Source organism: Struthio camelus, chromosome 8, assembly GCF_040807025.1.
Source record: "Struthio camelus isolate bStrCam1 chromosome 8, bStrCam1.hap1, whole genome shotgun sequence".
Taxonomy (NCBI): domain Eukaryota; kingdom Metazoa; phylum Chordata; class Aves; order Struthioniformes; family Struthionidae; genus Struthio; species Struthio camelus.
This window is the reverse complement of record NC_090949.1, coordinates 5,520,418-5,533,829: the sequence shown is the minus strand read 5'-3', so window position 1 is coordinate 5,533,829 and position 13,412 is coordinate 5,520,418. Positions and strand designations below refer to the sequence as shown.

General features: G+C 48.0%; 1 protein-coding gene across 1 annotated transcript in view; it reads right to left on the bottom strand.

Moving 5' to 3' along the window:
* The window catches only part of PAPPA2 (pappalysin 2), a 116,631-nt gene that overhangs the window by 59,163 nt on the left and 44,056 nt on the right, over nt 1–13,412 (bottom strand). Inside the window, exons 5-11 of the mRNA XM_068952541.1 lie at nt 12,433–12,625; nt 10,180–10,301; nt 7,676–8,168; nt 7,048–7,176; nt 5,293–5,384; nt 4,689–4,882; nt 3,343–3,477 (exon numbers count right to left, since the gene is read on the bottom strand). Of these exons, the coding sequence (XP_068808642.1) occupies nt 3,343–3,477; nt 4,689–4,882; nt 5,293–5,384; nt 7,048–7,176; nt 7,676–8,168; nt 10,180–10,301; nt 12,433–12,625 (1,358 nt within the window). The remainder of the gene's footprint in view (nt 1–3,342; nt 3,478–4,688; nt 4,883–5,292; nt 5,385–7,047; nt 7,177–7,675; nt 8,169–10,179; nt 10,302–12,432; nt 12,626–13,412) is intronic.

Here is a 13,412-nt window from a genome sequence, read left to right as displayed (position 1 = left end):
AGAGAGCAGAACTACCAGCTGTACCACTGAAATATTTCCATTAAAAACAAAAAAAGGCCCCAGTAACCAGAGTGACTGCACACTGTCTGTCAGCCAACAAGTGGAAAGATTTGTGGCAGGAAGTCCTGCCTATTAGAAAAGCTGACGGTTCCCCACTTGTCTAGGAGCTCCCGAAGGCTATACGAGACAGCCGGGAAATTCATGGCATCAATCACTGCAGAGCAAACGTTCTGTGGAAGTAAGAGGATAGAAATGTTTTTCTCCCTCACCCTAGTACCTCCCACCCAGTGCTGCGATATGTTTTGATCCAGATCCACCCTATGGAGCGTTTTTGTGGAATGCAGGCTTAAACGGAGCCCAGAAATTCAAGGTCAACTATATTTCAGAGGAGGGCAATTCCCAGCTGTCTGGGCATGGACTGGGAAGCAGGTTTCCCACCTCGCAGGAGGTGCAATATGCAGCAACTGCACCCTGAGCAAGCCCTGAGGATGGCCGCCCCTCCTCTGCCTTTGCTCTCCCTCTGCCACCTCTTGTCTCATCTGGGGTTTACTTCACTGGGAGGAACAGCTCCAGGGAATGGCCCTTGCGGCTCGACATGGTCCCCAGGGGCTGAAACTGCCCCAGTTGTCTGTACCTCTGTACGTGCCAGGCGTCCGCCTCTGGACTGAGCACAGAAACTGGGGGCAAGAGGGAGAGAAAGGGGAGGGGAAATGAGGGTACAAAAAACAAAAGCCGCCAACCAAACCACACAGAGGAGAGGAGGAGAGGAGAAAAAAAAAAAAAAGGAAGAAGCAAATCTAGCAGTGCTCAAAGCCCAGTACAGAGCAGGAAACCTACTCTGAGAAGTCTCCGAAGCCAGAGAGCTGCAGCTTGGCAAGACCTGGCCAATTTTAGCCACGCCGCCTGCTGCCCGCTCCTCCAAATGCAGTTCCTCAAAGGGGAGGAAAGATGTTTTGAGGAGTCAAGTGAGGTTTTCCATGGACTACACAGCTTGAGGTGGAGGGTTTCACCTTTCCCTTCCTACTGTGTGTCTGTTCAGAGATGAGGGAAAATTGTGGCCCTGAGCTAAAGCTGCAGCAGCTGACTTATCTGACTAAGATCCCATTTGTTGTTCCTTTTCTCATATTATGTGCTTGGCCACAGTGGGCTATATTCTTAATTTTTTTTCTCCCCCACCCCCCTTCCACCTTTTCATTTAATTTCCTGTGTGCTACACACCCTGACTTGCTTCCAAGTGATTTTGATTCCTCTCTTCTTCGGATGTGTTGGAACCCAAGAACAAAGCATGGCCACAGATCTGCAAATTGTAACGATTCCCATCTGCAGATGGATGCAAGGTGCATGGTGGAAGGTTCGTTAGGTGGGACAGACATTTGCACGTCCTGCCCTGGCCCTAGCTCTCTCACAACTGGGTGCCTATGGCTGGACCTAAGCTTTTTCCCTGCTCATTGGTGACACCTTCTGAGAAATGCTGTAGGAATCAATTCCTACTCTGTGATGAGACTTGTGGTGCTGTTTTATTGCAGGTGACACAGGTGCAGCTTTAAAATGGCCATGGGAGTGCATGGGCACAAAACAGTGTGCATGTTCACGTGCGTGTGAACAGCACAATTCCTGTTTGTGCAGGCAGACATGCTAGGCAAACTGTGAACAAGAATCTGTCTTTCCCAACCGAATATGTTACCAATCAGGCAAAATCTATTAAAAAAAAAAAGAAAGAAAGAAAAAAAAGAAAGAAAGAAAAAGGGCATATTTATTACTAGTCCATAAATAATTTTATGGGCGGAAAATAATAGCACTCCTAAAGAGAGCATGGAGAACTAGTAATGAAAGTCTTTAATATAAACATCCATAGAGGAAGAGAGCTGACCACAAGCTCCAATAAAACTGGAACATGCTTTAACCCCTGGTGAGAAGTGGAAAGCAAGCTTTCATCTAGGTAGGGCAGAGAAGGAGAGTTCTGCTTTCTTGCTAGCAAAGGAAGAAAGGAGGTACATATGTCACAGCCTATGCCTGAGAAGGAAGTCAGAAAGTAGGTTGTAAGCACACAGACAGGGAAGAAAAAAAAATCCAGTTAAAGAAAGTTCTCTGGAGAGGCAGAAAAAGTCGGAGAAACAGAGAACTGAGAGCTAATAGCAATGTTTATTGACTAAGGTTTGATGATTCACTGAGTCTTCTGAGTGTCTCATCAAAAGTTCCTCTCTAGACAGCCTCGAGCAAAGCAGGGCAAGGTGCCCCTCATAAACTGTAGAGGAAGAAGCAAGCCAGATCACAGCTTTCCAGTAACACAAGGCAACAGCCACGAAACCTCTAAACTGGGGCTGCGGTCAGAAAATCAACGCTGTAAAAATTGCTTTGGCCTAATCCTCAGCTCTCCCGCCCTCCTCTGTCCTCCTCCTCTGCCTGCCGTGACAGAGAGGTTTGACCCTGCTTCAGAGCATGGAGAGTCACGGGCCGGCAGCCCGTCCAGGCTCTCTTGGCTGCCCCCATGGCACTGGGCGCTCTCCCAAAGGCAGCCTAAAGCTGCGGAGGCAGGCCCAGAGCCCACCGTCAGGCTGCAGGACCCAGCAGCTTGGAAATATAGAAACGCTTCCTTTAATCTGGAGGCACTGGGAGGGTAGAAGGACCTGCCTGCCAGGGCTGATTCGCTCTGGGCTCAGGGTGCTCAGTACCAACCTGGCACGCTCAGAGCCTTTCAGGATGGCAGCGTATATCTAGATGATGTCAGTTTTCTGTCTTTAAGTGGGCTTTTTATTAAGTTGAAGAGAAAACATTCTGATCTTTATCCTGGCATGTACAGAGAGCAGTCTTTCTCAGAGGCTCAGACAACACGTCACTCCAGCCCTCCCCAAAGAGACTGCTCTTCCTATAACGCTCGTGACTTCTGAGCTACCCTCTGCTGCTGTTGAGCTACCCTGTGCTGCTATTCACAGCTGTGAGGAGTGAAGGCAACTTGGGCTTTAAATACAGCTGAACGGGCTTATGCCCACCCTCTGCTGCTGTAATGGCACAGCCTGGCTGCAGAGAATTGTCAGAAGCAAGTTGTTTCTCAACTTCAAAACATTTCTGCAGGCTTCTGTTTTCAGGCACAACCCTTCTCCTGGTAACCTCTACTCAGGATGGGTTTGCAGTAACAGGTCCAGATCACAGTGCCAGTGGGGCAACCTACCTAAGCCACAAGCATTTGGATTTTGTTAAGGGTCAGTAGGACTCTTCAGTCCAATCTGAACAGTTTTTAAGGCTGCAGGACAACCCAAGGCAGAAAGGACTGGCCTTTGTCACTGAAATGCTGGAGCAAAGACAAGCAAATCCTTCTGTGCCTGAAGACACATCCTTACTTACCTTGAGCCAGACTCTCTCATCCAAGGGCAACCTCTCCCCATCTGGATCCTGAGCATTGCCTTGGCTGGGAGTACAAGGGAACCAAGCAGCAAAGGGAAGGTCCTTTGGCCCATCATGAAGGTGGGATTTACACACCTGGAAAGACAAGACGTTTTTTTACCTCAGAAGGAAGCGAGGAAATAAGAGAAAGATAGAATTAAACAGCATCTACAAAGCCTCAAGAAAGAGTCAACACAATGTGAAGCAGAGAGAAGAGCCCCAAGACAGTTCCTAGAATGAAAGTAACTGGGATGTGGGTCCCAGAAGCAGGAGCGGCACCTCATTGCCTACACATGCACAGGAGGCTTTTGCCCTTTTGGGGTGTCGTAAACATGCTATGTTGAAGTACTCTGTCATTTCTATGGGGCTGAGCAAGAAAGAATGAACTAGGCTGTAAGACAGTAGGAATGACCATGGCCTCCAGATTTTGACTGGGCTATCAGGATCTGAAGATGTGATTCATTTGCCTGAACACCAGCCTTCGGTGCAACTTGATGACCTGGGGCATCTGCGACATCCACATAGCGCTGACCAATGAAACACAGGAGATACTTGTGCCCTTCTAGAGGGGAAGACACCAGAGCCCCGGGCTTCTTACTAGACATATATAAATGGGCAATTGAATCATGCTCTGGGTCTCAAGAAGATGGTTCCTTGCATCCAGTCGATAGAAGTGCGTAAGCACAAAGGGCTAAACGTATGCCTTCTCTACAGATTCTTTTTTCCCCTTTTTCAGCTCCTCAGGAGGGAATATACAGAGTATGTTAACATTCATCAGGCAAAATCCTATCCTAGATCCACAGGCCCTGTTCCAAAGATAGATATGAAAGATGGAAATTTTTACATTGATTTTTCATTGGCTTCAGATCATACATCTTGAGAATAGCACCTATGCTGACGTATGAGTGATTTTATCCTTTCAGGCCCTGACCTTAAAAGCTGTTAGACTTATGGGTTTTTTAAGCAGACACAATGGAACTACTCACACCCTCAAAGTTACGTGTTTAGTCGGTGAGATGGGGGTGGTCACTGTTTAACAAATTTCATGACACAGGCAAGGTGCTCCCTGTTCTTCCCTCTGCATACTGCATTTCCTAGCTCTACAGACTACTGAAAAGGCCGGGCATAAGAAAAGTCCAGGTCTTCTTCTGGCTCTCTGCATGAGAATACAGTAGTCAATGAATACTTCTAGAGCTGGACTGAAGATCTTATTTCTGCCTCAGTAAACTCATGGAGCAGTGAGTTCCACAGCTTAACTACGTGGACGTTGCTAGAAAAATCTTTTCTTTCATCATGCCTTCTCTCACCTTCACAACAGGCTCTCCAGTCACCAAGGAAACAGGGCACGACTTCTTATCCTGATGGGAGGCATAGGCTTTTGCTGCCCACTGGTCGATGTATCCTTCAGGGGTATAGAGACCGCAGTCCAGGATGCTGTTTGCTTTCTCGAAAGGCTCGCACACTCCGTCTCCATCATGCACGTAGCATAGGCTTGGCTCCCCTGCAAAGAGACCCACAGATGACCTGTTTACAAACCAGGTTCAAGGCGCACACACCCTCCTCATCTCCTGGGCCCTGCAGTACTTTGACCAGGGCCACCTTTCAAGGCAGTCTTTGAGAGGGATCCAGACACACACTCTACCCAGAGAGAGCCCCAGTGAGCAGAAAGGTGCATACTGAGATTAGCTCCCAACCCGGCTACGGCTGGCAGAAAGCATGCTGGCCACCTGGCACAGGGATTTCCCATTACAAGGACTGGACAAGCTCCATGGATCATTCTGACTGAAGATCCATGTTGTCTTGCAGTGAAGTAAGTCACCACGTGCTCTGAAGAGAGTTATCGGAGAGGTGTGAATAGCGCACCAGTTTGATTCCTGTCTGGAAAGGATAAGTCAATCCATTTGGACTCACCAACACAGTTGAAGCCTTTTTCCTTTTTACACATCCTGGAACAGCCATCTCCATCCAGCAAATCCCCATCATCACATTCCTCCTCCAAGCTCCTAAGAGAACAAAACCAAATGTGTTAACACTGCCCCTGACTCAACGCCCCCTGGCTGCTTCAGCCCCATGAGAAGTGAGGACTCAGCCTCTTGAATTCATTTCCACGGGGCAAGGGAGAAGAGAAACAACTCCATGTAATAGGGGAGAGGAGAGAAGAGACCATATCTTCTCAGGGGACGAAAATGGGTAGAAAACACAGAGTAGGGAAAAAGGCAAGTCTATACCATGCCTAAAGTCTGAGGCAAGAACTATGGCAGAAAACAAAGCTATACACAACAGAGAAAAGTGAGTAAGAACGGAGCAGCAGGAACTGGAGAAATCTAATGCTGGAGACAGCAGGAGGTTCTCCAAGATGGGGCTGGTGCTTCTGTGGGAGCTGGAGAAGGGGAGGAAGGGGAAAACAGAGGGAGAAAGTTAGCCAAAGATGGGAAAAAATCAACCCTGAGTTGAAAGGCATGGCACCTCAGAAGAAAACAAACACACACACACCCACTCATGCAGTTTCCATGAGAAGGTTCAGCCCTCCTACCAGAAAAAGTAGATCTGATGGGACAAGCTGAAAGAAATGCCTTGATTCCTACATATTCATACATGCACAACTACATAGAGTTATGTACACAAGGAGCAAAAGCTTCTCACACATACATTTTGTGGTGCCCACCTATCTCCACCCATATCTAACATGAAAAATCAAGTGTTCCATTTTCCCATCTTTGGCTATTCCACACAACTGTGGAAAATTTCAATAGACAAGGCTTCCTACAAGGCCTTCCCCTCCACAGTTCAGGAAAAGGAATGTCTGTCACATATCTCAGCAGGCTTCTGCCCATTTCTGCTGCTTCTTCTAGTTTCCTATTGATGCTAACAATGGAACATAATGTGGTCATTTGCTCTCTCTGGATCAAGTCTTCAGCTGGTATACATTTACGCTAAAACTATATCATATTACATCAATTTAAGATCTAGCCCCACTGTAAGCCTTTTTCCCTTGGTTGGCCTTTACGGTACCACAACCTCTCCTGCACTTCCTTTAGCAAAGGAAAAGCAGGCAATTAAGACAGCTGTTTGCAAAGGAAAATGATTTGTAGTAAGCTGGAAGTTGAAGTCTGAAAAGGCTAAAATATGGAAATTTGGCAAAATCATCCCAGATAGGGAAGTTTAACCATTGGAATTGCTCACCGCGGGGTGTGGTGCATTTCTCATCACTTGGAGTTTTAAGTAGAGATTGGACAGCTCTTTAAGCACATCGAGGCATACAGAGCTGCGTTTGCTGCAAAATCTATTTGTGCAAGGCTACCATGTGCCCTGTGCAAAAGGTTACACTGGATGATCCCAAAGATGGATCCCTCTGGAGTCAAACTCTGTGACTGTTCACGGAGAGGGGCCAGAATCCAAGCACTGCAGCCACCACACACCAACATAGAAAAAGTTCAAGTTAGACCCCTCATCCAAACCCTGCTCCTCAAAAAGACCATCTCCATCTTCTGTAGACATGGCATTTTATAAAACACAAGCTTTCAGTCCAGTCTGTTGCAAGCAATCAATGCTGCTGTCTTCAGTCAAGTGTTCCTGGGTGGAGGACCAACCAAGAACTTCTCTTTACAGCAGAATGACCTGATAGCCTAAAGAACCTCCCTTGAGAGCATGGGATTCTTAACTTACATGGTCACCTTCCCATCCCCACAGTAGGGAGCTCCATGGACATGGATTAGCGGTGGGGAGGCGTCTCCCAAGTTCGTCCCAGAGACTGCCTGCACCTGGTAGCGATACACCTGCCCAGGCGTGACTTCCCTGCAGAAACACAGACGACTCAAACAAAAGCAGGAGAGAACAACCAATACATCTGCAACAGATTTGCTCACCACAGTTACAGCAATCACTGTACCAAGCAGCATCATAGTTTGACATACGTCTTCATATTCTAAACTGCCAGAGGCAGAGACTGTGGGAAGAGGGTTTCTGCCAGGTCATGCAGAGGAGCCTGCCATTTATTTCCCTAGAGCTTAAGCTGGACAGAAGTTGCATTAACTTGAACAATCATTTTACTGGTCATGTTGATGGGGAAATGTTTCCAGGTTTAATGAGTTCCTTCTAGTTAGACTCAGCTCCTTGGCAAGGGTTGTGCTACGAGTTTACTGAGGCCTTCTCTTGATGCTGAATATGGAATCGGTTCACAAGATTGAACATTTCTGTAAAAAGCATTCACGGGTCCACATGCAGAACCTGAGAAGGTCATCAAAACAATTGCAACCACCCACTTGGCCTATGATGAAGCAATCTTGCCACTCACGTGTCAATGAACTTGCGGTGTGCTTGTGCCGTTGTGGCAGGGGAGCCATTAGCAAACGGAGGATCACGGAGGACTCGGTATTGTATCAGTTTGCAGGCGGAGCAGAGAGAGCTATGAGGCATGGAGGTCAACAGGGCTGTATCTATCTCCATCCTCTCATCAAAGGTGTAGATTTTGACTCCAGATACCTTCTTATGGATGTTGAGCTTCACGGTCAAAGGGACGTCACAGAAGGTGTCTAGGGGGCCCAAATGGATGGATTCCCCATGCTCTGTCAGGATTTCAATGTCAGACAGTGCCTTGGGAGAGTCCATGGAGAGGTAAGTGGTCCAGAGCGTGAGAGAATCTGGATAGACAGGGTGCAGGAAGCGCAACTCCAGGATGCAGCCGTCAGGCTGGGGGCAAGGCACAGTCATGTTCATGTGGTACAGGTGGAGCTCTGGACTCCAGGCCTGCAAGCTGGGCTCACAGGGCTGATCCACATCTGGGGGCCCTAGACAGAGAGACAAAGAGGAGACTGATGAGAGCTAGGGGACAGCTGACTTCACAGGAGACCGTGAGTGGCAATCTGCCCTACGGGTACCTCATAGGCATGGGATCTTATGCATCTCTATGCTATAGCTGCAAGTTCCTATGCTACACAACAGCCACACTGTTGTGTACCCACTACAGGCATGTTCCAAAGCTGGTAGTATCTGCCCTCAAATCCCAGGAAGCAATAAATAGCACTAGTTTTCCAGCTACTGGATACAGACACAAACACTGGCTCTGCCAAGTCTGGTGTGTCCCCTAACAAACTGGGAGATATGGACAACAGTACCCACACTACAGCTCTGTCTCAGTGCCACCTGCAGCTCTAGCAACAGTCTGGACACAGTTGGGGAGCACATGAAACTTGCTCTGTAGTCTCATGAGGGTGGAAAGCCTGCCAAGAGGGCATCTGATACCTTAAAACTTTTGAGTCCCTAAAGCTGAATGGATTTGGACAGAGTACAGAGACGCTAAGCAGAGCAAAGACAGATTGAAGCTTTCCTGCAGCAGTAGCTGAAGAATCTTGTTTCTTCTGGGAGAGTGTTACAGGCACATGCTGAAATAGGTTGTGGGCAGGAAGGGGCCAGGTCCAAAACAAGCCAGGGAAACCAGCTCTGGAAGGCTGTTTCTCCACTAGGACCTCCAGGATGATGACCAGGCTGACCTCAAATCTCCAGTCTGCCTCCCTTAGTGAGTGAACTAGCACTCAGAAAAAGAAATGAACAGTGTTGGGCTTTAAGTCTCAAGAAGTATCACCTGATTTCATCATCCTGTAATAGAAATGCTCTTGTTTTCAACAAGCACTGCAAGCATTTCTTAGAGCCCAGCACCAACCCCAAAAACGCATCCATTTAACGCTACTCTTCTAAAAATGATAAAACCTGTCTCTTTTCTCACCAGAGCAATCATGCACTTGTGATAATTGCAGGCTCATGCAAAGGAGATAATAACATGCAATACTTCCAGAAGTAGTTCTAATTTGCCAGTGAACCAGACAGGCAGGGGAAAAAGGAACCACTAACAATGAGCTAAGCTTTGATTTGTTCGGTTTCAGTTAGTAAGCACAGACTTGCCTTTTTTTTTTTTTTTTTTGCTCAACTTGTGATCCTAATAAGAGAGATACTTCCATAATCTAGCAAATCCAGAGGTGAGTTTTTAGATCCTGAATATCACATACATCCTGATACTCCTGTTCTCAAAGCATGGGCTTCATCCCAAAGGGGCAATACAATCCACATTGCACTTTCTCACTCTGGCACGTTTTCAATCAACATCAGTGGCTCAGAAACACATGTGAAAGCACAGAACTAACAGATCCTCCGGCTCCACATGGTTCAACTGCAAATGCACTACAGGCAGTCCATGGGATCGTTTCACATGCTCTCCTGCCTCTTCTGCTGTGACCTCAGAGGAGATGATACAGCATGAAAAGCCTTTGTTGCAACTGCTTGCCCCTGCAAGACACTGTGCCTAGATAGCCAGTGAGATGGGCCTCCAAAGTGGCATCTGGCTCTTGGCACATGAAAAGCTGAGCCACCCTGATCTTCACCTTGCTAGTGAAGAACTGTGTCCAACATAGATTGCTCAGGATCTGGTATGGACTCAATGGGATTAAGCAAGGGGATCATCCCTGCTACCTTCAGACCGGCTATCTCAAAGCCTGTGAATGCCCCTATTGTTTTGGGTGAGTCCCTGAGATGTATGTAACGTTAGGCTCTTATTTCAATGAAAATGAAATAAGACTGTCTTCTGCCCAGTGTCTCTTCCTTACACCTTTCTGGGAAGTGACTGGAGTTACTGTCATGGTGCCAGGGCTCGTTTGCCAAAAAACAGCTGGCAGGGTGCCTCCAGGGCACCTGGAAGTCCTTCCTGCACTATTGAGCTATAAGAAAAGTAGTTTCTTTTTCTTTTCCCAGCAACATCTCATCTCTGTCTGGGGGATTCATAGCCAGGAAAAGAGAGAAGGACTTCACCTTCTGCCTCTTCTGGGGTCCAGTAGCCAGAGGAATCACAGACTCGAGGGGAAGAGGCCTCATGGACATACTGATGGAAAGTGCCATCTTCAGCACAGTCTTCACAGAGCGTGTCAGGCTCCCTGCAGACACGAGAGAAAGAGACAAAAACACCTGCATGTATAATCATGACTGACTCATTTTCCATCCAGTTTGTCCAGGCAGGATCAGATGGGAAGCTGGAAGATCAAGAGACTAAGTTCTCTGGAAGCTCCTTGGCATGTCCTTTTGCTTAGAATGAGCTCTGACAAAAATAGGAAAATAAGAGTGACCTTACACAAGCTAGGTTTAATCCCTTCTCTTCCACAGGCTCTCTGGGTAGTCTTGGATGAGCCATTGAGTCATCTGTTTCCTATCCATGAAGTGCAGCTAATGCTTCCTGGGGCACTTGCCTCTGTAGTAGGATGGGTGCATTTAGGCCTATCCCAGCTAAGCTCCAAACTCAGGATTTTTTGCTTTCAAGATTGCTATGATGCCAGGAATGTCAATTAAAGGGAGTCCCACTGTGCTAATCAGGAAAGAAAAGGGAACTTCTACATGATAATTGTCTGCCTCAGCCATTCTCCTTGGTTAGTCTGTCAGCAGGGAAAGCAGAAACTTCCCTCATAGGCCAGCAGGTGAGCTGTTTGGGAAAGGGATCACACAACTTGTGAGAGGCAAGGACTGGATTTGATGACTCAGTGTCTGCCTTCTAGGCCCATTTTTTCTCGCTCCTAAACTGCCCCACTCCCCAAAGCCGTTTGTTTCAATGATTCGAGTCCACCCAGCCATCAGAGCCTCTCTGTGCCTGGTGGGATGACAGATCTGTGCTCTCATTTCCTCTGGGAGGAAAGGTCCTTCATGGAGAACATCGTTTCTTTGAAATGGCACAGCAAACACAGAAAACACTGGTTTGCTTTGAATTGGGAAGGACAGCCTTGTGAAGCAGCTTTAAAACACATCTAAAAAGCTGTTTATCTTTAATATATGCTTCAGGTCCAATAATAAAAGCACAGATCTATATCCTAAGAAAAGCTGAAACACTTTACTAAAGGGAGCTGCTGAATGGAAGCATCAGCTGGTGTCATATTCAGGTCTCGGGGACTATTTTCTAGGCGAGGAATAATCAAGAGGATATAGCAGACCCCCTCCAAAGCCCGAGGGCTTTTCATTGCCATCACAGGCAATGGTCCAGACTTTTGCAAACTGATTCTTAAAAGTGGCCAGTACCTACCCTCAAGGTGAAAACCTCAAGAACCAACCATCTCTAGATCTCCAAGCACCAATCCTCCCAAATCACACTCAGGGGATTACAGATGTGTGGTCACATCACCAGAGGTTGATACACCCACGTGTTAGAGAGGGTGAAGGAAGAGCAGCAGCTCTGGACTTCATGACTGCATGTGGCTTGCGTGCTGAATGATTCAGGTTCCTCAGTACAATTTCTCCAACTTGAAAAGTTTTCTGACCTACCCCCAGTTACACAGCGAGTCTATGACAGTGCTGGGAATGAAACCCAGCTTTTGTGGTTCGAGCTCCCTGCCTTAACCACAAGGCTGCATTTCCTCCTGGTAAATGGCTAGTTTATACAATAAGTGCTAAATGAAGCTCATTTTTCATTCTGTGATTGCGCTCTTGGGTTTAGAAATTGGCATCGTCTCCTGACCCTCTTTGGCTTCCTCTCCCAGCACCCCAACAGCAGAAGGCTTGTGGGAGAGCCCACATGCAAACACAGCCATCAGAGCAGTACAGCTCTCATGTCGGTGGGCTCTGTTGGAGTTGGCAAGGAGGGAAAAAGGGTTGAAGGGGAGGCTGGGCCTCATTTTCCCTCGTCACCAGGGCAGCTGCAGAAATAGCTACTCAATCCCCACCACTACCAGTACAAAAGGACTAGGCGAGACGTGCCAGTTGGCAGGGGGCACGAGGGATATGCCAACCCACCCTCGTTGTCCTCACTGACTGCTGAAAAGCCCTCCCTCCACCGCCTGCCTGCCCCCAGCTCTGTGCCAAGCAACTTCTGCAGTGGATCCCTGTTCAAATAAACAGTGTCAGGCAAAACGACCAGCATGCAACTTGTGAGGGCTCCGGTGTTAGTGGGGGACCAGAGGAAGCACCACAAATGGGCTCTGCATCTCAGGGAGCCTTGTGAGGGTTTCTCGGCCTTTTCAGCAGGCAGAGAGTTCCTGCGCAAGCCCGAGACCATTGCAACAGCGGATTTCTCCCCTTTTCTCTTACCTCTCATGTATGACGCCGCTGATGGGAGGCAGCCAGTAGATGCTGAGGGAGTCCTGTGTCTGCCCCGTGACCATGGGGGGAATGGGGATGGGTGCAGGCTTCTTGCTCTGGCCCCAGCGCTGGTACACCAGGTCCAGGTAGCAATGCATCCGGGCCACTTGATTGGGAGTGAAGGTGTTGGTGCAGTCATCGTCTAGAGGAAGAGAGGGCAGGCTGAGGGCCACAGGGATAGCTGGCAGAGCATGGTGGCATGCATGCCTTCTGATCATTAAGGCCTGTTTGCGGGACATCAGTGGAGAGCTGGGGGCACCAGCGTATGGTGGCCGGTCTGCCCGCACTCTCTCATGTCATGTGTTTCCAATGCCACAAGATGGCACTGCCTCAGCACCACGACAACCCTGCACTTGCCATGGCTGCACTGGGAACACCAGGATTCTTCCTACTGCTGTGTCCTCAGAGATCATCACCTCACTCATGCCAGCTTTTACGCCTTGGCAGTGCTATCGTCTCAAAGGAGTTGTACTCGGTTACCAGAAGGCAAGAGAATTGCTCTCCAGTGCTCAGTCCTCCTGGGCTGCCAGGAGAAACATCAGTCCTCCTCAGCACTCCTTTGAAAATTAAGCCAAAAGGGCTTAACCTGCAGGTCCAAAATTTATATTAGGAACCTAATAATATAACCTAATATAACCTAATAAGGTGCTGCTTCAGGAGCTTAGAGTGGAGAATGAATGCATGCCACCAGACAGGCAAGACTGGACTCAGTATGTTTCCAATGATCCACAGAAAGGCAGGGAGAGACGGATGGAAACAGAAATCTCTGTGAAAAGGGGGCCAAGTTGTTTCGGCAAGCACAGACTGTAACTTCCCCCATCCCTGACCATCGGGAGGGATCAAAGACCAAATTAGGTAGGGCATGAGGGAAGCGATTATCCACAAAAGTGGAAGCAGCAAAACTCAACTTTACAGTGAAGATCACCCAC